Source organism: Rhopilema esculentum, chromosome 17, assembly GCF_057945365.1.
Source record: "Rhopilema esculentum isolate cy_ngs chromosome 17, ASM5794536v1, whole genome shotgun sequence".
Lineage (NCBI taxonomy): Eukaryota > Metazoa > Cnidaria > Scyphozoa > Rhizostomeae > Rhizostomatidae > Rhopilema > Rhopilema esculentum.
This window is the reverse complement of record NC_142831.1, coordinates 6,116,862-6,143,881: the sequence shown is the minus strand read 5'-3', so window position 1 is coordinate 6,143,881 and position 27,020 is coordinate 6,116,862. Positions and strand designations below refer to the sequence as shown.

The 27,020-nt window shown below is 37.3% G+C and overlaps 2 protein-coding genes across 2 annotated transcripts; one reads left to right on the top strand and one right to left on the bottom strand.

Moving 5' to 3' along the window:
- Positions 1-1,476: 1,476 nt before the first annotated feature.
- Positions 1,477-6,206, top strand: LOC135683174 (ganglioside GM2 activator). The gene is made up of 4 exons (XM_065198395.2): positions 1,477-1,756; positions 4,687-4,885; positions 5,129-5,291; positions 5,836-6,206. The coding sequence occupies exons 1-4, from the start codon at positions 1,558-1,560 to the stop codon at positions 5,935-5,937; spliced, it is 663 nt and encodes a 220-aa protein (XP_065054467.1). The 5' UTR covers positions 1,477-1,557; the 3' UTR covers positions 5,938-6,206.
- LOC135683005 (uncharacterized) lies at positions 6,154-25,170 on the bottom strand. The gene is made up of 26 exons (XM_065198165.2): positions 24,659-25,170; positions 23,236-23,269; positions 22,652-22,734; positions 21,908-22,115; positions 21,139-21,272; positions 20,422-20,505; positions 19,629-19,776; positions 19,009-19,114; positions 18,528-18,671; positions 17,584-17,716; positions 16,866-16,988; positions 16,305-16,453; positions 16,038-16,101; positions 15,590-15,695; positions 15,010-15,162; positions 14,277-14,542; positions 13,613-13,715; positions 12,810-12,940; positions 12,290-12,438; positions 11,454-11,517; positions 10,787-10,892; positions 10,299-10,451; positions 9,310-9,575; positions 8,237-8,339; positions 7,465-7,610; positions 6,154-6,916 (listed from the first exon to the last, which is right to left on the bottom strand). The coding sequence occupies exons 1-26, from the start codon at positions 24,764-24,766 to the stop codon at positions 6,833-6,835; spliced, it is 3,348 nt and encodes a 1,115-aa protein (XP_065054237.2). The 5' UTR covers positions 24,767-25,170; the 3' UTR covers positions 6,154-6,832.
- Positions 25,171-27,020: the final 1,850 nt, after the last annotated feature.

Sequence of the window (27,020 nt, the reverse complement as noted above, 5' to 3'; positions counted from 1 at the left end):
GAGAATTCGAGACTTTTTATTAAGTATTCGCGTGAAGAAAAGATTGGATTCATGCTCTGAGAACTAAAATAGTCAGGGAAGGTAGTTTAAACTGGCAGGGGACTATTTTTAGATAAAAAGAGGTTCGGGTTTCACAAGTTTTCTCTGAGTATGGCCCGTCCTTAGCTACACATTTAATGATTGGATGACAACGTGATTGATGGGCGATGGAGGGAGAGTAACACTGGCTCTTTTCTGGAACCTTTACCCGCTAGACTAAAGGGTAATAAGCCTAAAGTTTAGGCCGAAAAAATTAGGGAAATATTCGCAGAACATTTTTATGGTCCCGGCGAGGTCCAGATAATTTTTTATTTGTGCATTTTGTCTATTGGATGGATTGTTCTCTATTTCTGTTGCTCAAAACCTTTAATGTGTACCTAATGACGGGCCATTCTCAAAGAAAACTTGTAAAACCCGAACCTCTTTTTATCTAAAAATAGTCCCCTGCCCGTTTTAACTACCTTCCCCGACTATTTTAGTTCTCATAGCATGAATTCAATCTTTTCTTCACCCCAATACTTAGTAAAAAGTCTCGAAATTCTCTCCCCGAGGCTGACATGACGTCAGAATTTGTCGGCCCCTTTGAAAAAAAATGATGGTAGAGATTTTATTTTGACCCGGAGTCAAAATAAAATCTTCAACGATGGATCATTATCGCCAATTAAGCGGATTAAAAACGACAGACAGCATCAAACTTTTTTCAGCAATTTAGCCTTTTACACGATCGTTGTCGTTCATCGCGGTCCAATATCGAAAAAAATTTAAGGAAAAACGATCGTGTAAACCCGCCTTTACAAAAGTTGCCCTGTTTTAAACACGACGGGAAATTTCCAAAACACGTCGTTTTTTTCTCTTATTTATCTCACGCTTTGTATGTTCTTACGTCGTTCTTACTTTTGGCAAATCGATTCTTGATGCCGGAGCACATTTTTGAGAGGGGGAGGGGATCTAGACGCATAGGCAAACATTTATGGTGTTCTTCCACTATTCAGGGCCTCCGAAGAAGGGGGGGCCGGGGGGGCCTTGGCCCCCCACTTTTTTGCAAAATAATAGAGTTTTTTTCAAAATCTTTTGTTATGGGTGTTAAATTTTCCCTTGGCCCCCCTCCCACTTTACAACCTTTGTCGGAGCCCATGCTATTGTTTTTAATGCACAAAAGAGAAACATTTTCTATAGAGACCAGGGTGGTACACTCCCAACACCCATTGTCTATATTCTTTAGTGGTACGATCCATTATTATGATTCGGATACGATCCACTAATGTGGTGGTACGATCCCTAATGTGGTAGGAATACGGTGATAGTGCGAAAGTCTACGTATACGGTGAGATTGTCAAGGGCAAACAAGACAATGCATATTTATGTTTCTATCGTCAACAGTTGCGCATGGGTGAATCATGTGACACAATTATCTTCACATAAGCATATTTGCAAACAAAAAGGTTTTAGTAGCCGTTTTGCATTGCCCAAGTAAAGACAGAGAACTGAAAACACCGGGGAAGAAAATTGCCTAGCAAAATGTTGAGCAGAATTTTCATACTCGCTGCGGCCATTGTCATAGCCTCTTGCCTTCCAGAACACCCACTGGTCAGAGATGAGGCGCAGGATTTCGAAAATCAACAGGCAAATGAAATACTAAAGCATATTTTGCGGTCTGGAACGGGCAATGATGAGGAAGTGGGGCAAGGGGAGCTTGGATTTTCTTGGAGCAACTGTGGTAAGCCAACTTCAGATTGCTAATGTCAACTTTTAAAGACTGGAGTTTACTGCGGGAGGCGAGGGGATGAACTCGCCTAAAATGTGGTCCTCGTTGAGAAAGTTTGAGAGTAGTGAGAAAAGTTTCCTAAGAATTCATTTCATTTCATTTCTATCTCCTTAGCATTTTATTCAATAAAATTGCTACAAAAAGATGCTAAATATACTACACTCTTTTTTTAAAAGAACAATTTTATAAGAACACGAGCCTGAAAATTGGTCAAAAGTTAAGAACAAATTAAGAACAAGCTGAGGCTGAGCTTCTGCAAAATGCAATTTTGAACAACATTTTTTCTCAAAATCGAGGATTTTTAGCGATGTGTGGGTGCTTTTTTGTCGAATATTCAAACTTTTCGGCAAATGTCTCACTCACTTTGTTGGCAAATGAGGCCTGAACACCTCCCTAGAGCGAAAAAGCTAGCACTCGCACTGCTTACAACCTATTAGATTAAGAACAAATTAAGAACAATCCAGCCTCAGATTTTTGAAAAAATTAAGAACAGTCAGCCTGAACTTAAATTTACTGGTTCTTATAAAAAAAAGAGTGAAGATAAAATTCTCAAAACCGACTAGCTTGCAGGATATGGCCAATTTCGCCAAGATCTTGGGTGTACAAAAATCATCCGAAAATGCCAAGTGCGCCGCAGCCACTATCAACCTTTCCAGTTTATCAGTCAGTGGCGGAAATTCAGGCTTTCATTTGGGGGGGGGGGGGGGCGCAGGCCAACGATTTTTTGACAAGATAACATCTTGGATCACACCTAATTTAAAAAAAATTATCACTGCACATTTCGATGACAATATGTGATTTTTGGGCGGGACTCTTAAGAAATGTTTGCTGATCACGCCCTTTAATTTAAGAAGAACAATCCATAAATGATTTTTAACGTCACGATTGATATCACAAATTGATGTCACAAACAAGTTATCACTGCGCCTAGCTATGTCTTTAATGGGGTTTCGGCACATTAAACGTTCTTCAATTATCCGAATTTTCCGACGACAATGCTGTTTGGGAGGACCTGAGCCCCGCATGCCCCCACAATGCCGCCCATGATATCAGTACTATCAACTATTCAATATATCTAGTTTGTAGGTTTGCCCTCGGCGCTACCATGCCTGCGTCTTAGCTCCTGACTTTTTGAGCAAATTCAAAACAAACAGTCTACTTTCAATATGTCACTGACACTGACGCTCTCGCTATTCTTAGCTCAGAGCATGAATGTGACTGTTTCTATTCAAAAAACGCAACAAAAGAACTCCTTGAGTTCTCTAGATATTTTTGTGCAAAAAATGGACCTGGATTCCTTGGTTGTGTTTATAGAAAATTCCTTTAGTCCAAAAGAACGGATATTGGCTTGATAAAGACCTTGGTGCGCCAGGCACTGGGTCCAGAGCTTGACAAAATCAAAGAAATTCTTTTGGATTATTGCTACCCTAAAGATATCATTTTGACCTGATTTAAGCAAAAATTCGCTAGTCTTATTGTGATGGAAAAGTTTGGTCCTGAAAAGTGCCATGTGTATTTATTTTGAAAATTTTATCTCGTTACATTGGATTCTCGACGTCGTATTGCTTTGTTCCTGAATATCTCTCGTATTATTACTCATTGCAAGATTCACAGAATCCGGCGGACAGCTTATATTATCCTGCGGTTCTTCCTTCTTACACATATCTAAAAATGCCTGGATATTTCAACTGAATTTGACAATTTATTTTAAATTATAATCTGGAAAAGCTATTAGTGCTGGTCCAACTGGCATTTTCGGATGATTTTTGCGCACCTGCTCCTGATTTAGGGGCTGTTGGTAAGTGGCGTAATGCACAGTGTGCACCTTTAAACACAAAACTAAGGGCCCCAAAACATTTGGGCCCTGAAGGGGCCCCTAAGAAGTTTCCCGAAAAAATATTTTTGGATGTATGCATTTGTTTCTTAATAGTATTCACAGCAGCATTGAAATGAGCGTATGACTGTATTTTTGTTGTTGAGCAACCACGATATTACAGATATCTAAAATCGAATAGATTTCCTCAATGAAGCAGTTTGAAAATGTATATCTTCCAGTCTAGTGATGCTTTCAAATGCATCGGTCGATGTTCTTGCTTTCATTTCACGATGTCTTCAAATCCCAAGCGCGTTTATGAATCTTGTGCGAGCAAAGGGGCCGAAATGAAACGAAAAGTCGAAGCAGCTACATCAAACACAAAGAAAACTTCCTTTTTAGAAAAAGCAAAGACCAACATCTACCAAGCTTAAATCTTCATACGCAGAAGTCACGAGAAAAGTCACGAGCTTTGTCTTTGATGAATCTTCTGAAACTCTTGAAAAGAACGATGAAGTGTGAATCAACCTTTAACTCAAGCAAAATCATGCCAGCTAGATCTTCCAAAATCTTATCCATCTGATCATGGTCATCTTTTTGAAGATGTGCTTGATGCTGATGTTTGGAGATTGATTTTGCAACATGGGCCATGTCATTAGAGTGCATAAAGGAAGATGGATCTGTCTATACAAATTTTATTGCTAGATATTCTAATAAACACATTGAAACATTTCAGTTCTAAGGCTATGGCTCTATTATTCGATCCATGGAAACCTGGGAAAAGCTTAGATGAAGATCATGAGAAGTAACAAAGGCGGCAGAATTTCTCCTCGAATGTTGCATATTATTTCTTTGTCTTTTTCAGGAAAACGTCAAAGAGCGAGTACTCAGGCTCTAAAATTTGACTTAAATTTATGTAAGCAGAGGGGCCCCAAAACACTTCTTTAAGTAAGGGCCCCACACTGCTCCGTTACGCCTCTGCTGTTGGTGCACCCGATATCTTATCAAAATCGGTTTTACTTTGCAAACTGACTTTTCTGTATGTAATGTATATATCTTATCCTTTCAGGAAGTAAATCAGATGCAATTCAAGTGAAATCCTTGGGTGTCAATCCCGATCCAATAGTAATTCCTGGAACTGTTAACGTCTCAGCGGATGTCATGGTTGCCGAAGACATTACTTCCCCATCTTCTGTGGCGCTTGTTATCGAGAAAAAGATCTTTGGATTCTATGTCAAAGTACCCTGTGTCGATAACTTGGGTTCGTGGTAAGTGAAACAGAATCTACCCTATAATGCGATCATTTTGATGATGATGATGATTTTAATGATAATGTTGGGGAGCCTGTGATGATTGAAATTGATCATGATCATGATTGAAAATGAAAGTGATAGTTGGTAGTGATGCAGATAATGATGATTGATTGATGGATGGTGATCAGTGATGATTACAGGTGATCGATGTTTATGATTAATTGATTAATATTCATAACCGACTCATTGTGATTTCAGCACTTATGAAAATCCATGCAGTCTGCTGCAGAATGTGACATGTCCAGAAATCTTCAAGCAGCATGGCATTAACTGCAGATGCCCTGTAAAGAAGAGCGAATACAAACTGCCACCATCTTCACTAACTCTGCCTGATATCAAACTCCCATCTTTCATCGAAAATGTAAGTTTTTACATCATGAAAATTTAGAATTTCTTTTGTTCTTGAATTATCACATAGGTAGATACTGAAACGTTGACATTTGTCAAATGAAAATAAAGATACCACATGTAAGCCAATCACGAAGGCCAAGGAAAGGGGCAGATGGAATTTTTGCCACTCCAGCAAAGTCATTGAGTTTTGTTTGGGATGAATGTTGGACTATATTATTAAATTTGTCGCAGTTTTTATTCATAAGAGTTTGGACAAGGATTCTGTTTTAACGTCACAATAACCTTGTTTGGATAAACAAACAAAAGGATACCCTCACAACTATAATTATGGTGAAAATGATGGAAATCGTGAAATTGTCCTTCAAATTCCATATGCAGTCTGTATGACCAGAGGATATGACCAATTAAAAGGGGCAACTTAATCGGCAAGGTTTTTGCATCAAACTATTTACGCCCGTGTATAATAAATCGTTGCTTTCATCAAAATTAAACTTTGTATGTCGACTGATTTTTCATTTTTTTATTGTAAATGAACATACAACTTTTCTGCACAGGGCGATTACAAAATACAAGCAACTTTGATGAAAGGCTCAGCACGTCTTGGCTGTTATGAAATCAAAGCTTCATTGCAGACAAAAAGCCAAATACAAGTTTAGAGCAGAAAGAAAAACCTGTCCTGCGATTGTTGATGAAAATAAAAACGTGCCTTGCAAACTGCCAACGTTCGGAAATAAACTCACGACTCTTGAAATAGAATTTAAAAAAATTGTTTATGCTGATCATTTTGTTCCTCAAAGAATGATAGATGTTGATATCGTTTCACTTGTTACTTTGGCCAGATCTCCGACAGCTGCAAAATAAAACGATGTATCATAAAAGTATATCCATTATTGCTGTAAATCCAGATAATTAACACAATTCTTGACATTTTTCTTATATTGCCTGCAACTCTAACCTATTTTTTCTTTAATCGATGGTCGCTTAATGTGATGTTTAAGAAGATATTCAAAATTCTCAGAAAAATCAGAATCTTTTTCTACATCTTTATGTCTATTTTATCAAGCTGCATCTACTATGAACTGCCAAGGGGTTCAGATTAGCTTGGATGTATTTTGGGAAAAGCAGCTCCTATTTGGAGATACCAGTATTGTGGCCAAGGATGATTCGTCCATTATACAGAAAAAATTCTGCAATTTTGGACCATTGCATGACCAAAGATACTTTGAATTGGGTCCAAAATATTTTCAACCACACTGTTTTTCATTTTGTAACATGCTGGTCCCAAACAGGTAAAAGCCCCCCTAAATTAATCGCTCGGGGTGGCTACGGGGCATGCTACCCCCTTCTGAGAAGCTCAAATATCATACTCTAATAATAAGCCTGAGAAGGATATTTTAGTCCCCTTTAGGAAAACCAAGAGACCTTTTGCCCCCACCTGTCCCAAGAGGCCTACTTTTTCTACTTTTACGAAGGGAAGAAATTTTTATAAAGTAATACATCAATTTTACTTACGGAAAGATAATTTTACCTTTCAACTTTTTGGTTTACATCTTAGCAGTTTCTGTCACCAGAACGGCATACTCTACATTCATCAAGCGAATACTTCGCGCCAGTTTCTGGGGTACATTTCAGTTTCTACAAGAATCAGCAAACGTTTAGTTACAGAGGGTGGAATGTTGCTACATCTCAAAATTATACGTGAAGGGAACAGGGGGGATTCTGAAGTGTAAAGGGGAAAACCAAACAGTATAAAAACTGAAAGAATTTGGCATTTCTCGAAAGCGGGACGGGTTTTCACTTTTGTTGTGGAATCCCTAACTCATTCTTTACACAAAATAGCGCAGACGGGCCTATAAAGGAGATTGGTCACTTTTGATGATATACCTGAAACACACTATGGCAGAGATAACTCGCAAAGCAGTCTGGGAAAATTGGATTAAACAATTCCCTTATGATTGGTTAGTTTGCCAAATCACAGTTTGCCAATTCTATTGGCTAATTCGTCATTTTGACTAACAAACCTGTTGGTAAGAGTTGGTAAGATGCTGCATAGAAATGTCAATGCTTTCTCATGCTAGAGAACGGGTTTTTTTTAGATTGGGGGCTTAACAACAACAAGAGAACCTCCTGTGATCATCACCCCCATTAAACCTCAAAGATATAGCTATACTCGTAAACTTTACCTCACAACGTCCATTGATACATATGCCATTTGGCACATCGTTTCCATGGGAATCCCTCTGACATGTGTAGGCATCTGGAAGCGTTCTGTTCAACAGGAATTGTGTTCCAGATGGATCTGAACATGTGATCGCACATGACTCTGGGTCTGTTAAAATTTTTAGTGATCATGAAAAATGCATTCCTTTTTTCTTTATAAGAACACTTTACAAGAACATCTAAGTTCGATTTGCCACAAAATTAAGAACAATCCTAGGCTCGAATTGCCAGAAAAATTGGAACAAAAAAATATTTTTATAAACTCCCTTTTTATGTTTATAAACCGCGCTACTAAAGTGTCATGCAAATTTGTCATGAAGTGATCTTAGAAGCAATGTATAATGTGTAATTGTAGAAAAACTAATGTTGGAATGAGAACAACATTAAGAACACCAAAGCCCTAAATTATCAAATGAAACAATATCGTGATATACCTTAGCAAAAATTATTTGGTACTTACGAAAGAAGGGTCTATGCTGTACGGTAAAACCCAGTTATAAAAACGTGCTTTGATTCATATTTACCATAAAAATGGCATTGGCAGGTTCTGTATAAAAATATGAATCTTTTCTGCAATGAGTAGCAGACTTGATCTTAATCACTGCGTAGGGTGCCAGTGAAACGAATTTCACACAAAAATTTCACAAGTTAAGTTCTTGATTGTTCTTGGGTATAAAAACAAGGTAAAAAAGATTCCTTCTTCGAAAAAGACAATTGGTTGGTGATGAAACTTACCCATGAAGTTCTCCTCTTTCTTGCAGTTTCCAAGATTAACTGTGACGTCATCAATAGCAATGTCACCTTCATAATGAACCCCTCGCACAGCCTCGATATGAATCTACAATCAAAGATAGCCTTTCTATGAACGTCGCCTCAGAGCAAAAGCTACGATAAACATGACACAATATTTCACACAAAAACCAAGAAAGAAAGTAGAACTTCTCATAATGCGCCTGTGTTCAAAATATTCAAGAAAATCTAAACAATTGTTACTTAGGCCTTCAATCTACACCATATCTAAATCGGTGCGATTGACTACGAATCATTGGGCAAGTTTAAAGGTGCAGTGAAGTAAAAATTTTCTTTTTGCTTAATAATGTCAGCCTATAGTATAAAATAAACCCTACATTGGTCTTATGCATGTTTGCAGGCGTTTTCCTATAAAATTGGGGGTTTTACTGTCACCGGAAGTAAGAAAACTTGAGTTTGGCGCGTGACGTCACACGGGTATTCCGATCTGAAATCATGGCTGACGAAGATGAATTATCAGATTCCCGTTCACTGGAAAGTCACGAAATTGATGATGATTCATTCATTGAAGCTGATTCAAACGAAGAATCGAACAAAGAGGATTCCATTGGGGGCTATCAAGGTGCTAAATATAAGTCAGGGGCATATGTAGGAATAAAGGTCAGAAATAAATGAAAAGGGGCACCAGTAATACAAGGGCATAAATTCTTCGAATCAGGAGCTATATCTATAGAACTGGGGGGCTGAGGTGCTCATAGGCTCTCGGCAGGATCCAAAACAAAACTTTGGAGGTAATTGTGAGCCTATTATGTTTTAAAACTGCCTCAAAGTTTAATGAACTTTTAAAGGAAATTTACAAGTTAAACTCAAGTGAAAGTGTCTATCTAAATCAAACGACCCCCAATTTATAGCCCTTTTACTAGACATTCAGAAAATGTAATTTTGTAGTATTTCCAAAGTGTTCTGCCCTTCTAACATCATCCGTTACATAGGCTGTGTTCCAGACCCCTAACCTAAAAGTAGCATGGGCTACCGTTACAAGATTTCTGAGAACTTACTTCAAAGGACCTTGACCCGTTTATGCTCAACTCCACGCGTTTCCATTGGTTGCCTACATCTTGTGTTTCTTCCCAAACAAGCAGTGCTTTCTTACTGTCTAATTTAAACACCGAGAGGGAGCCAAGATGCTTGCCATGCATGTGGTAGTAAAAAGACATGCACACATAGGGTACGTTTATGATTGGACTGATCAGCCGAGCTTTATAGCCCTTTTCTCGTTTGGCATCTCCCTCTCCGGTAGATGCCTCAATAAACAAGTAATGACCTGAAATAAGGACCACAAAAAACAGTTCATCGATGCTAAAAATCCAAGAAACGAAGAACAATCGTAGGGAGAAGCTTATGGACCTGGCTAAAAACTTCAACTAACATACCAATGATATATGCCCTATCCTGTATCAGATATCAAATTCTCGATACAATAAAATCCAACAAGGTGCACTTTTATCTTGTACAGCAATTTTCTGTGTTCTGTGCAGCTCATTAAATTCAAACCTTGCTTCCATTCCTTGTTTAATCCCTATGTTGAGTTTGGATTTAAAATGCTAGGTTTTTAGAACCACCACTGCAACACGAAAAATACCTTTCATACTAAAAGCTATTTATCCAGTAATGGAAAACGTCGAATGACCAACGTTGACACTTCACTTCATCTTGCTCTTGCTTGGCTGGATTAGGTATTTCTCCGGCCAAGGATGGGAGGAGGCGTGGAGCCCCCCCCCCCCCAATAATCGACAAACTGTAATTTATTTCCTTCATAATAGTGTGCTAAATGGGACGCAATATAATGGGCAAATCACCCACCCCCATTTTATTTTCGTCTCGAAGACACTGATTATAATATTGTTTCCCCTTTTTTTCTGGATGCATCGCGGGTTGATTAGGAAATACGTCTTCGCAATAATATCCTTTATTTCAATATAAATGAATGAATAAAAATTCTGCTAGAAGACAATCACAAATACTACACATGTAGCCATGCACTTACCCGAGGCATTGCCATAGGTGTGATCAGTGGTTGGTCCCGTGCCTGCACTTGGTGTCTTTCCTTTGTGTCGTGTCCAGTCAAAGTCGTCGTTCGTATCTTGGGTCCAACTGCAGTTGTTTTCAAAGGTACAGTTTAGTCCATGCATTGATATAACTGGGGTATTAATAAAAAGAATATTCTTATTGTATTAGATATCATAGAATAATACTTTGCTATAAAAGATGGAACGAGAAAATTGTTGCAGACATTCAGGCAATCAGTGTAAAACATACTACACAATATTAAATTGAATGCAGTAAAATTCCGAAAAATTGACAAGAGATATAAAATGTTCTCTCTAAACAAAGATTAAAGAGTCAAACCGATTTTTATAAGGATCCATATCGCTTACGGGTAGTTTAAATTTCAAACCTTTTTTTTAAATTGCTAACATGATTTGTCATAAATTTAAAAATTTATTTTACAAACTAGCGTAAAGAGTCTCAAACCCCTGTCAATAGCTCGCTCCTTCGTGAACCAAATCCATTCCCCATTCTTCAAAGAACTGCAATGATCGTTTCTTTTCTGGCTGAAAGTGGCTTTGGTATTACACTCCTAGAGAACAGAGAGAAATTATTAATAGTCTGAAAGAGAACACACACAAAATGATACAGGGGACGATTGTACTGGAACTGAAGGCAAATGTCTTTCCCTACACTATTTATGAGGCAAAACATATTGACCCGAAATAACGCCTTTTGTGAAAAGTCTTTGCTCAGAGAGCTATCACATTTTCAAGTCACTGACCATTCCCCACCCCCAAAGAAAACCAAAAAAAGTTTGAAAGCAAATAAATTGAAATAACTGAGAAGTTAAAATTTAGGATCCCCTTCTTGACGGACGGAACGTCCATAGAAATTAAACGTTCAGAAAGTCCAATATAACAATTTTCAAATATAAATAAGATGATTTTGATATCGACTTTAGATAATAAAAGAATGTCTACAGAAAAAACATTTTGTCTTAAAGCATCACACCGCTCCATAACAATAAACTGAGAATTCGCAATTGAAACTTCTACGCTGAGAATGCTTCAAGGTAGCTGCTACAAATTACCTTGAAAGCTCAGACTGCGTTCATACAAAGTACATTCCCACCTTAAATCTGATTACATACCTTAGCTTGACATGTCATGATGTCCTTAATTTCACCTCGACATTCATCTCCATCATATTTTGGCCTAAATGTAAATGCCAAATCTTATTTTCTCTACACCATGCTACTCTTTGAAACTGTCAATAAAATGTTGTTAAAAATCATCTTGCTTCTTTATGTTAAAATTGTGCTATCCAGACATTCCTTCAAATGAAGCTTAGTGACGGGAAAATTTTTTTTTAACCTTCATTGAATGATGCAGATGCTGTGTTGAAACATTTTATTTGAAAATAGTGTTATTTTGCAAATGACATATTGGACCTAAGAATATATGATGGCTGGTATGAGAAACTTCTAACGCTGTCTTGAAGAAATATTTTATGTAGAAGGATTTGAAAAGATACTGTACAGGCTGTTTCAGAATTTTTAATACCAAATTGCAGCGAATGCGTATTTTTGATGAATTCCACTCAAGACTTGAATATTATTCAAGATCAGCGCCAGAAGGCTTGCAATGACAAAATATGTCACTTTACACACAGCAAAGCATAAGAACTACACTAGATGCTTAAGATGTTGATGGTATTAATTTGTCCAAGGCCATAATCATTTCTACCTACACTCTTTTTTTATAAGAACCAGTAAATTTGAGTTCAGGCTGATTGTTCTTAATTTTTCCGAAAATCTGAGGCTGGATTGTTCCTAATTTGTTCTTAATCTAATGGGGTGGAAGCAGTGCGAGTGCTAGCTTTTCGTTCTGGGGAGGTGTTCAGGCCTCATTTGCCAACAAAGTGCGTAGAGACAAACTTAATTTACCTACACCTGTTCTGCATATTTATCAATAAGGTTTTACACACCTTGGGTTGTCGCATCGTCGCTGCCTTGATTTGATCCCCAGGCCACAGGTTGAGGAGCAAGGTCCCCATGAACTCCAAGCAGACCAACCCCCATGAATGGGGGCATAGTTTAAAAGCCCGTATGGGAAGCAGTTTCCTTTGATACACCACTAGAAAGAATAGCAGAAACAACTTATCAGTTAAAGGATGAAATCTTTGAAAATGTTCAATCATGACATTAACCGATATCAATAACGGCATTAAAAGATTGTTATCATGCGGGTAATATTTATAGCAAAATCCTAGCCCCCCTTTCAAGGACACTGCCTGACCAAGGGCACACCCGAATAAACTTCAGGGAACAGAAAAGTAAAGATGGGGCTATTCAACTTAGCAAATAGAAAAATCAGGGAGACCTCTATGTCTATCTTCCCATTGACATTAACTATAGGACTAAAATCTTAGGGCTATTATCCCATATTCTCAAACACAGTACGTCAGGTTTCAGGACATTTAGTGACAAGACACATGTAAAACTTACCTCGCACTTGCTGTCGGTACAATTCTGTGTCCGGTTAGCACTTACACACTCATAACTGTCCGGCAATGTTTGGTTGACCTTAAACATTGTTTCTGTTCTATCCGTACACGCAATTGTACACGGGCCTCTATCTGTACTTGGAGAAATTACGAAGAAATATTTACAATGTTTAAAGAATATCATGCACGATACAGTTTCTTTTTAATTTGCAAACAAAAATTTCCAGCCCCGTTTGACTTGAGACAAAGAGGATCAGTGACAAGAAGGGGCCAAAGTGGACACTTGTCCCCTCTGATTGTCGAAAATTCGAGAAACTATGTATTAGTTGTTCCAATGGAATGCTCTTTTATCGGTGTTAAAGTATCATTGGAAAATTAGAGCTATTTTCCCAGCATAAAATATCTATTTCACTATGTCCCTACAAGGCATTGGGTGAACGCTGTAAAATGTCTCAGAAGTATAACAGGCTGAAAACACGCCTTTCTACCACACACTTACACCATTTTGTATGTTTGTGACAAATTTTAATCATCGATGGGCATGCATACTGGAGACATGGAAAGTAAGATAAAGAAAAAACTTAAAATTTTGTAGAGTGATTAAAAAAAAATGTGGTAGCGATGGAGATAAAAACCTGAGATAAAAAAGAATAATTTTTCATAAAGTTCGAGTTTTACTACCCATTATAGAAATGTTTTGAAAGTAGATAAAACAAGCAAAAAGAAGATGTTAAAAAAGATTGAATCATTAAAAGAAGATGTTATTTGAGAATCATTAAAAAAGCTCCAATAACTTTAAACTACCTAAAACGTTTTCGGTTTTTCCACATCTGCCAAAGACAACTCTGATGTCATCAATAGCTATATCACCTTGATAATGAGAACCTCTAACTGCCAGGATGTGAATCTAAAATTGGGGTGAACGAAGACTAAGCAACGAGTAGAAAAAAAACCACAGACTTCATCTTTGCTGAAGTCAGGAGATATGTTAAGGAATCTCTACTAGACGGGACTTGGTTAAAATGGCCAGTATGCACCATTGAACATAATGGTCATAAACAAATAATTAGTTAATGAATCTAAACAAATAAACAACAACATATTAATATTAAAAACGATATTCTTTAATAGGCACTGTATAGTAGGGAATTATTGGCTAACTTGTGGGAAAATCTCATTGCCTTAGTGGAAATTTCTCACTAGTTTATAATTTAAAGATCTATTGTCTGTAGTTCTAAACATTCCCTTAATCTTAATCGTAGTAGACTAAAAGTAAATAAATCAATTGAGTTTTGATTTCAATGATAGATGTTTGATTGCAACTTTTAAAAACTTAAAAAAATATTTTCTTTAATATATTCAAAAAGACCGTTGCTATCTTTTCTAAGAGAATTTAGAGCGTGACTGAAGGTTGGGTTTCGCATACACTAGTGTCAGTTTTGTAGATAAAAAGAGAAATGGGCCCTACCTCAAAAGCTCTTGAGCTTTCGATATCAATTTCTACAAAGTTCCACCGATCACCACGATCCTCTGTCTCGTTCCATAACAGCACTCCCGCTTTGCTATCAAACTTATAAACATTCAAGGATCCAAGATGGCTACCAAGCATGTGATAATAAAATGACAAACAAAGCTGAGGTACTTTGATAATAGGGCTCAGAAGACGAGCTTTATAACCCTTTTTTCTTCTTTCATCTCCGTCTCCATCGGAGGCTTCGATAAACATGTAGTAACCTGTAAATATAAAAATGGCATACGCCTGGTCATTAGAGACAAATACAATTATACTTGGTTCAGTTCATTATTCAATTATTCGGCCTGTTTCTGAACTATGTTGTAGTTGAGTTACTTTTTCTCTTCCTGTAGAAGTTTTCTTGGCAAAATTGACTCTGGCAAGACTCAATTCCCATCGCATGGTCAAAATCGGTTTTGCAGTTACCCCGAAAATCTGTCAGACACATTCCATTACGATGATAGCTTTTCTACTGCCAGGGATAGCACAAAATTGCCTTCTCATCAAATCATGATCGCTCCCCCCCCCCCTTCCGTGGGCAGGTTACAATTCAAAGTCACATTTATAAGCCTAGGGTGAGGAAAATAGTTCAACCTCCAGTCCGATTAGTCCGCTCCTTTGTCGGAAACATTCTACTGATACCCCTGACGAAATTTACCACCATTCAATAAGATTCAAAATAAATAACCAGTTTTGTTCCCGAAAGTGTGATCATCACTAGGCCCAGTTCCCTGACTGGGTGTCTTTCCATTGGCTCTCGTCCAATCAAAATCGTCTTTGTCAAACTGTATCCAGCTGCAGTTGCGTTCAAAGGAGCAGTTTAGACCATGTAGGGTGGAGGCTAAAAGAAAATAACTTTACCAAGACAAAGTTTTTGAAGGCAAATAAAAATATTGTTTTTTTATTCACATAAATTGGTTTCAGCTAAAATAATTAGGAACATCTTTGCATGCTATTCTCATATATCGATGAGATATGACACAAGAACTATAATTCAAATTGCATTCTGGGAACAAAGGTGGCAGAAGGATGGGGTCTTAACTGTAAAAACACGTTTCAAGGGCAAAGACGGACCTCTAAGAGTAATACAAAACATTTTGGTGAAAGGTCATTCTATCTTAAACCACCACAGCTGAATCCAAAGCTAAAAATATTCTGTTATGACTGCATGATTAGGCAGATGTAAAAATGTTTCTTAACAACGTAGAATTCTTTCATGAAATCAATAAACGAGATAGCAAGGGATGGGAAAATCTAATCAAACTAACCAAGTTCCACTGTTCTTTGTTTTGAAAGCCATATCCAGTCGGCCCCATACATATTCTTACAATGAAGATTTCTCTCATCGATATATGTCTTGGGGACCTCACAATCCTACAGAAAAAAGCACTGATCTCCTAGGTTTTTTTTATTTTGGAAGAATTAATGAAAAGAGAAAGCACTAGAAGGGACTTTGATGTTGTACAGTCTACTGAAGCAAAATTCATATGAATGGTATATCAGGGGAAGTTCAACATAGTGATGTTCCATATCTGATTGGACAAAGATTATTTTGGGAAACGCTCAGACTTGAACTCTTGCAAGTAGTGAAACAGAAACAAATTGTTGCCATTAAAAATAAATATATCAAAAATCCCGCAAATCATAAATGGGAAAATTGTCCCCTTTCGCCCAAACTCTCTTGGTATAATGTGTTAATGGCAATAGAAACAGTACCCTTTTCTTGCAAGGTTTCAGCTCAGTATCTTGTCCAGGACATTTTCTGCCACCATACTTTGGCCTGAAGGAAAGTATTGCTAGAAATAAGCGCAAGCAATGCCACTAAAGTACAAATTAACAGTAAATAACTGAATCAAATCAAAATTGGACTACGCTTCAAAAGTACCTTGATACCAAATTCTCGCTATTAAATTAAATTTAAATACAAAGAAAAAGTGATCGTGTGTGACGAAGGTAATTTCTTTAGAAGTCAGCATCAAGTACCTTGGCCTGTCACAGGATCTTTCACGACTTCTAATGCCAATACCACATTCTACAGAGCACCTGCTCCAACTGCCCCAACTGGACCATCGACCATGAATAGGAGCTGGAAGCAAACGGCCAGTAGGATAGCACCTACCTGTCACGCACCACTAGAAAATGGAGGATGATTGTTGACTAATGATGTCATCGATGATGACTGCTAATGATTGATTATCAGTGGCGCTAAGAATCTATTAATCAAAAGTGCTTTCATGGCCACAATTGACTACATTAATCCCAACTGTGTGATTATCATGTGATGACGATGATTATTGCTGATTGTATGATTCATGATGACTGATGATTATGATTGTTGATTGGATGATTAATGATGATTAATTATGATGATTGTTGATTGGATGATTAATGATGATTTATGATGATGACTGTTGATTGGATGATTTGTGATTATGATTGTTGATTGGATGATTAATGATGATTTATGATAATGACTGTTGATTGGATGATTAATGATGATTTATGATCACGGTTGTTGAGGATGGAAAATAAAGGAAGACTTACCCCTCTACCATCATTGCAAGAAGATCCTTCTAATGGCGGTCGTGTGTATAACGAGCAGTCCCTATCCATATCGCTTCCAACAGGAGTGCAATACAAGTGTTTGCATTCATAATAACGATAAGGCTGGATGACATAAAATAAAATTTAACTCATTTAAGCAGTGGCATAGCATAATACATTTTGATTTGTGAATTTGTGCATTCTATAACAAAAAGCCTAGAGTCTTTAATCAGATCAGTAAGACCCACCAGGTTGTCGGTTTTATACAATCCTTTTCCAGAAAAGTTTACATTTGATCTTCCTTTTGAAAAATTTCTTTGCCCCTCCCCCGGTCCGATGTTGAATGCATGTTTTTGAAGCACAGAATGATAGAACTACTAATCCAGCATTGATTCTGAGGGAAAGGGGGATTCGAATTTACAGTCGCAACGTGAAATTGAAAATTGCAAAAATTTCGTTTTGTTTGAACAATTTTGTCCGGAATTGTGATATTGACAGAATAAATCCCGCATTTATGTTCTATTTAGCTATTTTTCTACACTTTAACCTAACCTTATCTATACTACAAGAAAGGGGGCTGTCTACGAAAATCAAAATAACACTTATCTCAATTCAACCTTTCGCAGACTTAGAAAACGGTTACAGAGAAAGGCATTGCCTGTCTTTACACGTTAATGTGAGAAGATTCTAAAGTTTTGTTGAATTATTGTATACTTACAGCGTTGCATCTTCCGTAATGATCATAAAACGCAATTTGACATTGCTCGTCCCTGTTCATGTAAACTCCAGGCAGGGAAACCATGTAGTCTGATATGTTCACCACTGGTTTATCGTTGAGACAGTAGAAATAACTGATCAAAACATTAAACACATTAAAACGTAAATAAACAGTGTAGTTCAACGTATTCCACGTTGATATACCTAACTTATTTGAACAAAAATATACCTAACTTAAAAAGAAATTTTGTATATGAAAAATTATATGGTGCTACTCCGTTTCGAGCATAGCTCCAGAGCAACATAGCCTGATTGGTTGATGAAAAATAGCCTAGCAAACATACGACCAATCGAATGTCGAATTGTGACATTCAGCAAAAACAAGCACACCGAGTTCAACCACAGAATAAATGAATGACCGTCATGATCTGAATCATAACTCTCTTGAATGCATAAAGAGGAATGCGACATTGGGTGAATTCGCTGTGAAATTACGTATTGACTTCAACCGGACAACAATTCATTAAGTAATATGTACAACTCTTGCCTACTTTCTTTTGAATTCACTGCGACTCCAAAAACTGTGCATGTCACGTATTTGCCTAGCCTAGCCCTTTGCCTAGTAAAAGCTGGTATTTCCACGAGCATAGAAGAATCAAAGCTTCATTTAAAAAATCAAAACTTGATAGTTTTGCTAGAAAAAAATTTGAGAAAGACGAGCATTAATTCAATCTTCATTAACTGTAAGTTGGCATAAATGGTTGAAAATGTTAGAATAATGTAGTCCATGTCACCAGAAACTGCTTTCCAGCCGTTGTCTTTGGCTCCCTCTCCTTTTCCTTCATTCACAGGTAACAAGCAGTGTAGATATAACAGATAACAAGAAAGAGAGCAACAAGGTCCTGGATCAAAACGAGGCAAATAAATCGTAAAAGAGGCACTCACTCCACGGTCATGTTTAATTGTCTCTGAGAACACTTTGACCAATAATAATTGTCGAATCTTGACCATAGTACTTTTCCCATCACTCCTCCTTTTAGTCCATCCAGCCTGCAGTCGTTGTAAAAACCATCGTGCTCAACACCAAGTCTTGTGAAATAAGAGACAGGTGAAATTACAGCAAAAATGTAACCGGATATTCAAATATCCATACTCCTCAAGAAACAATTTTTGATGATAAATCATACGTCATATCTTGGGTGACACATTCTGATTTTGCACAAGGTGAAAATCTTAAAACTAAGATATGACCAAGAAACTATGAATTAGTAAAGAGGAGTCTATCGGTTTATGCCTGTAATGGATCTAAAATAGAAAGGCTCATTGCTCAAGTAAGGTTTGTTGTAAAAGCCCCCAAGCCCCCGCCTCCCAGCCACAACGCCCTTAGATTACAAATCATGTAAAACAAATATTTTGTTCAACTTACGAATGTGCAATTTCGTGTGCCACAACATGCGCTAAGGACAGACCGCTGTCCAAAACCAGGGTGCAAGCGTGTCTCATGTTGCACATTTGGAACAAGGGTGTGAATCCTGCAATTGAAATTTTCAGTTATCAAGTCTCCTTTTAGATTCATCGCCAGGAATTGTATTTCATATCAAGCCTGGCCTAGTTCAAGGAGCAAGACGCTAAATTTGCAATAAATCAACAAGATGTAAAAATAGATGTTTTTACTCAGCAATCCGAGATAGACAGGATCTTTATTTTCTATTTGAGTTTCAAGCATAGGATGGGTTACAAGCATAGTATGGGAATCTTACAATAAACTATGTTTTTTTAGTTTGTCTCTTCTACAAGCTCGCATGAAACTTATTACTTGCAATAAATTATATTATTAAGGAGAATACATCTATTTTAATATATAGTATGATATAAGGAATAATGTAGAGTGCTCGGAAAGCTGTACACACTTTCTAAGGGATTTAATTGCTAGTTTATCATTTGTTAGTCAAATGCTTTATATAGATATTGCTAGTGGGATATGTTGTCATGGGATATTGTTGTTTTTCTTGAAGGCAGAAAATTATACAAACAGTGCTGAACAACCTGTATGACCAAACCGCCTTCGCGTAAACAACACAGCAAAATCAAAATGTCGCTCGTCCGTGTCTGACGGATAATTTAATGCTGCTGCGTAATTGCAAGCACTCCTCAAACTGCTTCTCTCGTTTTTTTCGGAAATCTTGAAGTCGTTCTAAAAAATAGAGGTAGTGCTACATTTAAACTAAATGTCTTGAAATTGGAATTTTTGACGTCGAACTTGGATGTGATAAGCTAGGATTCGAAAAAATAAATAAGTGATAACTGTGGATCTGGATAGAGGTTTCATAATTACAAAGTATAAATAGTATATCTACAGATTCAATTCACTGATTTCATCTTATACACTTTTGTTCTTTTTATGATATTGCAGACAGCTTTGATGTTGTACTTCTTCAAAGAAAGTTTACTTTGTACCAAAGCACGGAACGGAAGTTGTTATGTGCAGTGGCTTAGATCCATGATTCCCGGGCAAGAAAGCAGATTCAATGGGATGTCGATCAAAGGCCTAAATTTTCTGACAAAAACGCGAATTTTAGGGGCTCGAGCCCATTCTCCCCCATTTTTCGGCCACGTGACATGTGCATGTTGACGTAAAAACAGACAATTTGTCTTTTGCGAGGAAGAACTATTCACAAAAGCAACTTTAGCTAGGAAATTTGGATGAAATAGAATAAAGAAAATATCAATAACATTACATGACTACTGTAATACGACGAACAGAGCAAAATTTTGAGAAATGATTGCATGAAATTATACGTTCGTTGGATAATAAATGAAATAGAAAATCGAAACTCACTCGTTTATCCTTGATTATAAGCAATCGTACAACAACAAGGTGCATTTTAAACACAAATGTCTTGTGGTAAAAATGTTGTTTTGCCTGAAATCAAAGATTTAAGAATGTAGAAATTTCCTCTCACATCTTAAGCAAAAGCGATCAAATTAGAAGAACATTTAGAACACCGGATCCGAAAACAAGGACATCGAGCTTCGGAGAAAATTGTCTGATTCGTTTAAATGATAGTGAATTCTCAAGCTGCTAGACAGCAAGAGGTTGTGTTTCGAATGACTAAAGTATTTCATTGTAGTATCTTCATCAGTTCTCTTTTGAAATACCTTCTCCAGATCTTGGGAAACTTTCTGAAGGCAATATTGATAAAATTGTCAAAAAGAATCGCAAATTTAACGCATTAAGCCCTGGTCACACGATCAAACATTTTACCAAACATTTCGCCCAAAATTTTTTCTTTCATGTTGGAATGTGATCCAACATTGGTCAAACGATCCAACATTTCACCTAACATTTCTTCACGCAGATCGAATAACATGATATTGGGCGAAATATTGGGTGAAATGTTGGATTGTTTGACCAGGGCTTTAAGAAATTTTACGATTATTGGCATGGACTTCATGTCAAGTGAACACAACGATGATAAAGGGCACGGTCTAAGCGTACTAGCTTAAAGTGCACCTTATCAAGATTATCATTAACCTCAGAAAGTCATTTACTTACAGCATTCATTATTGTCAATAGATATTTCTTCGTCTTATTTCCATGCTTTTTGTAAATGGTTGAATCTGCAATAACCATCACTTCGAGGTACTTTTCTGAGACTTTAGTCTTGGGCGGGTCCGCAGTTTTTCCATCTATTAATGAAAAGTAATTTTTTAGTCAAAGAAGAAGTTCATTGAATAAACCACATAGGCAACAAAACGGACATCGGGGCAGCTAGTATAAACTGGACCAAATCAGCTCATAACTAAAGAAATATAACTCATATTTCTAGTTTATAGGAACAAAACTTAAGTTACGACATAAGTGGAATGCTGTAAACTGGAAACTTTCCCCAGAAGTTGCAAGTTTCAAAGGACAATTTAATCTCACTATTACGAGCCCCGCTTATAACGAACTTCTCGCTATTACGATTTAAAAGTCTGTTCCCTTGGAATACTAAATGTAACACGAACCCTGGGTATTACTAAACCCGCTATTACGAACTTTTCATTGGCCCTTACAGAAATCAAAATTGCGAGATTCTGCTGTATCTGTAAATAGAAGTAAACAATTTGGAGAGATAGCGAGAGACGTAGGAATCAGATAATGACGTTGAAACCATTTCAAAGTTGGAGAGGTATGAGTAGGAATTGGTACTATGTTTGGTAAAAGCAGTATTTTCTTTAGATCTCTAGTGGGCACAGCTAAACGAGGCAAGTTACCTTTGGTGCCCTCCAGTTACAACTTCCATAAGTCTTTCTATACACCAGTGAAAGCAATTACTAACCTTTTGATCTTATGAAAAGATCGCTCGTCTGCCCACCTTGGTTACGACGAACAAGATGGTTGTACTTCCCGTTGATTTCCATGTACTCTCGACCCACTGCGTCGTACGCATACCACGTTGTATGAATACGGGTCGTTAATGCTCGCTTCTCGTTTCTCCGCAAATGCATGAACCTAACAGGATTTCTGTAGTAATCCATATATATAATCTTGATGGAAAAAGAAAAGGAAACCATTACCTCAAAGGCATAAATACGTGGCGAATAAATTCAGAGGGGGGCAAGGAAACCAACTTCTTTACTAATTTCGACATGGTATTAAAAAACAGGAATTTTAGTGTCTACTTCTTCAGGGACCTTTTACCAAAACAAAAAAAACAATAAACCTCGAAACATGGGTTAGGGTAAACAGCCCTCTGGCCCCTAAGCCTAATGACGTCATTGCAACAACTTCAAGGAGCAAGGACTATACCCTCCAAAATGATTTGAGTTCCCACACTTCTTCACTTCGAGTGCAGAAAATAAATTAAGGTTTTCCATTTTTCAAAACTGAACAATATTCCATTCTCCACATACATTTCCTTGTATTGTCGGAGTTTAACGGGAAATGCACAGAAATGAAAATCAATTCAGGTTTCATCTTTCCATATTATGAGAAACTGAAATTTTTTCTAAATCATCAAACACTTTAAATTTGATTAAAGCTAGAAATGTAATAATGTTAAATAAAGTGCCAAAATGCTTACATAAACTTCTCTTCCAGAGAGATTGATGAACAGGAGTTTGGCGTACCTCGATGAAAGTTGGCGGCGGAACCTCTTTACTGTGTCTGTGGAGCGAAAACGAGGAAGGTTGAATATGCCTGGAAACATCATTGAAAATACACAGAATTATAATAGGTTTGGAGAATATCAAAAGTGATTATACCTATGTCTATGATATCAGGTACGAATCTTAGAAATCGCTAAAGATAACCGGCCTTCGGTATACAGAAATCTGTTTTCCCTGCCTTTAAATTGATGCTTCAGCAAATTTATGAAAAAAGGTCAAGCTTCGGTGTTTTGTGTGACGATCGCCTAAATCCACTGGTCTTGGGCTCGAGTTCTTAGCATGTCCAAACTTTCACTAAGAGTTATGAAAGTTTTTCATTCGACAAATTATAAGGAAATAAAGACAAAAATGTGTACAGGACAAATATGTACGACTCTATTTGGGACCACGTGCCTCTCTTCACGGAATAAACTAGTGTAGCTGGAAGTGTGTACCAGTCTCACTTCTCTGATGTCAATGTTTGAGGAACAAAATCAATAAAAAATGGAAATAAAGTCACCTGTGGAACTTTTAATGTGCGTCTTCAGATGATCCTAAAAAGATAATGGTACAAATATAAGATCAGAAAATTCAACATTGGTGAAGTCTTTTTATCTTGATGTTTGAAAACATAATGCTTAAAAGTTAGTATGGAATCGACTGATTTAATCCACATCTGGTATAGAAATAGTCCCCTCTCAATCTGGTAAAACAGGTTGTCGTAGCGGGGAACTACGGAAACTAGTGTCTCTACACTAATTGTCTTAATTGAGAATGTGGGCAAATAAATTGGAAGTAAAGTAATATAAACGTGAATCTGGAAAACGTCTTGATGTCACAGCAGTCTTTACATATACTTTAGAGTACTAAACAAAGCGAAAATTTGGAACAGTTTGGTCTAAAAGCAAAAAATAAAACGATTGCAATAGAACGATTAGATCTGGCGATGCGCCAAGAACAAATTCTATTTTGGTCTTTGTGGTTTTCTTGATCTATTTACTCAAAAAAGTTCTAAAGTTAAGCTTTCTGTAGTGATTGAGGGTGATAAACTGGGAAAAAGGGTGCAATAAAGAGTTAGGATCATAACTGTAAGAAACTTACAATTGGACTCGCACTACAAGAGGGCCAAGGGGCATAGCCTGCCCACCTTTTCATTTAATTAAATATTTCAATCTGGCCAAACTTTTCATAGATAACAACATAATAATTGTAAAACCCGCTATTTGATGTATAGAACAAGACGGTTCTAAGTCGCTACTCCGAGTTTCACGCTTATGTGATCGTCAGATCACTGATCTGTAAAAACATACAGCCAAAATCTAATTATAAAGTGATAACAAAACATAGCAAAATAATTGTAGGGGAAATAATGATAAAAGCATAGCAAAAAAATTATGAACTAATATCTATGCAGGTATACTTGTTCATCAAAATGAATTTGCTGCTATCAAACAAGGACCCAAGAGGGCAAGGACGTGTTAATTCGAACACGGCGGAGCGTTGAGAAATGTAGGGGGGCTAAAAAGTGAGGGGGTTAAAAGCAAATGAAAAGAGGCTTGACTGATGGTTCATTTCTTAAAATTTTTGCATTTTGGCAAAATTGAGGGGGGATGCTATAGCTCCCTTAGCCCCCTTCTCTGCGGTGCCTGGGATTGAACCAAAATCCAGAAGTAAAACAGCGTTAGAAAACATTTAGGCTGGGGAGAGGTTTATAGGCAATTTCTTTACATTGCTGGCCTCTCAATTTAGAATCGATGACGCGGGCTCTGAGAGTAAGGCCACGAGCTGTGTAAATCAAGAATAAGCTGACAATTACGATCAATTTTACTCCTTTAATTAAAAATCTAAAATCTTTTTCTAGAATTACACCACAGAATAACGATAATGTCAAATATCATGACGACAGGCTGAAATCTAGAGGCATCAAGTTTTTGCAGACAAACCTCTTCTCCTTGTTTATGCAAGTTGCCTTTTCGTGACATAGCTTCGATTTCATATAGGCCAAACGAACACAAAGCAAACCAACCCAGCAGCCATCTATAGAGAATCATGATTCAAATACGAAAAATTCTTTGAACTGTCTTGGCAGGCTATAAACAAAACACACAAATAGTTTGAACCAAATTGATCCTTCACTGTTTTCTACAGACCCATGTTTCTAAACACAGGGTGATTTCTAATGTGCTATCTAGTATTGATCTCCTCAGGGTTGACTGACAACTCCTGAGGCAAGTCAGGTACTTCCTGTTGATACTCAGAATTATGAAACCACAGTGTAAAAAGAATTCATGTTGGATTTCCAATGTTTATAGTTGACCCATTTCCTTTGAGTCAGGATGGGTTTTTCACAGGGCACGGGGCACAAAATACTGAAAGGATAGTGGGGTACGGGGCAAATCTTTCTTCATTAGGTATGAATTGTAACCTTTGGATTACACTGAACCACGCTTTCAAACCTTCCTGGCTTCAAAGTCTTTTCCAAATGACATTATTAGGAATTCATTGGTACTTTCCTACAATTCAGTTTTCGTAGTGATGTTGGGATCGGTTTTGATCAATTCGGTTTTGACCTATAAATGATCAATTCAAATGGAGCAGCGTAACTCGAAATTTCTATGCTTTCTTACTGGAACAAGACCTTATCATGAGAGGTAGAGGCAGGCGCGGATCTAGACTAGATCAGGTTGCACAGGTTTCAGAAAACCGGTCAAATCTTCAGAGCAATATTTCTCTGCGATATGTGTCTGACTACAGTTCATGTGCTTACATACTGAATAGAGCCGCGGAGAGGATTCATGGGCCCCGGGTCAGGACGAAAGATAAATAGAAAAACATGCCTAAGGCATATGTTTCTAGGGGCATGGGGAATGCTCCCCCAGGAATTTTTGAAAAAGACGGTTGCTTAAATTGCCATGGTGGCTATTTTGGTTGCTAAAATTGCCATGGTGGCTATTTTGGTTGCTAAAATTGCTATGGTGGCTAAACTGCTCTGGTGGCAGTGGCGTAGATAGAAGGGGATCAGAGGGGGCAAAAAGCCCCCTGTAGAGCTAAATTGCTATTTTGTCGGAAATCCTCTGGTTTTGTCGGAAATGTAACATGGTTTTCTATGTTTCTTTAACTGCTATGTTTTGATAGGAAAGAATTTAAAGTTGAATAAACATATGAATATCTGAATATATCAAATATTTATTCATTTCTGTTTCGATGTCGTTATGTTATGTTAAAATTTATGAAAATAATATTAATGCTTATTAAATTTTTGTCGGAAAATGACTTTTTCTATCTAGGCCATTGTCTGGTGGCTATTACTTCTGTTTGCTGTTTCATACAATTGAGCATAACTGATATTTAAACATCATAATGCATGAAAATTTCTTAAAAATTTTTAAAAGTCTTGGAAAATGAAAAATGATTAATTTGTTAACTAATTGACCACAACCGACACACTGTTGCAAATAGATGTGCATGTAGTAGTGAAAATCTGTATAGCATGCATGTTGCTGTATGTTGCCTGTTGTAATTACATTTTTGGCAACATTCAGAAGCTTTTCAACTTCTTTAGCCCAAGCTCCCAAAGATGAGAAATTCTTAACAAAAATATATTTAACACTTAGACACTCAAACTACCTCTACCTTACCTTATTCATGGACATTTGTGTCATTATTGTCTCTTATAAATGACAGTTTGTGGTGATGGAGAGGCTGGATTATTACTTATAAATTTTTTTAAATTGAGTTATTATTTATGGGCCCCTATAGCCAAGAGCCCCCGGGTCAGTGACCCCCCCTGACCCCCCTCTCCTCAGCACTGGTTCTAGGATTCTTGTATTAGACTTTCTTTCTCGGAAAATTCATGAAAATTAGAATCGAAGTTGCAATAAGAGGATCAAAGAGCTATCTCAACGGAGTAAAATTTTGACAGTTCAGATAACGAGATAGCAAATTAATCATAATTTGCTGTCCTCATACATTTTCATTATCAGTGCATCTTTTATCAATATTCATGCACCATTGACACACAGGGCCATAACGGGGTAAAATACCCCGAAGCCGGTCAAACGTTTGGCTAGATCCGCGCCTGAGGGGATATCAGGACGTCCGATGAAAGGGGGCCGAGGGGCCATGCCCCCAACTTTTTTCAAAAACAATAGAGCTTTGTTCGAAATCCTTTGTTATGTTTGTTAAATCTTCCTCTGGCCCCCCTACTTTCCAACCTGCGTCGGAGCCCATAGTTATGATGATTGCCCGATACTTTTCTTTAACGCCAGCACCGATACTTTTCTTTAACTTGTATTTCAATGCTAA

Coding starts and splice junctions, on each gene's coding strand:
- LOC135683174 (XM_065198395.2), top strand. CDS start 1,558: ATGTTGAGCAGAATTTTCATACTCGCTGCGGCCATTGTCATAGCCTCT. Junction 4,886..5,128: donor GTCGATAACTTGGGTTCGTG/GTAAGTGAAACA, acceptor TTGTGATTTCAG/CACTTATGAAAATCCATGCA. Junction 5,292..5,835: donor TCCCATCTTTCATCGAAAAT/GTAAGTTTTTAC, acceptor TTTTCTGCACAG/GGCGATTACAAAATACAAGC.
- LOC135683005 (XM_065198165.2), bottom strand. CDS start 24,766: ATGATTCTCTATAGATGGCTGCTGGGTTGGTTTGCTTTGTGTTCGTTT. Junction 18,672..19,008: donor GCACACGAAATTGCACATTC/GTAAGTTGAACA, acceptor TTATTTCACAAG/ACTTGGTGTTGAGCACGATG. Junction 16,102..16,304: donor AGATCCTGTGACAGGCCAAG/GTACTTGATGCT, acceptor ACTTTCCTTCAG/GCCAAAGTATGGTGGCAGAA.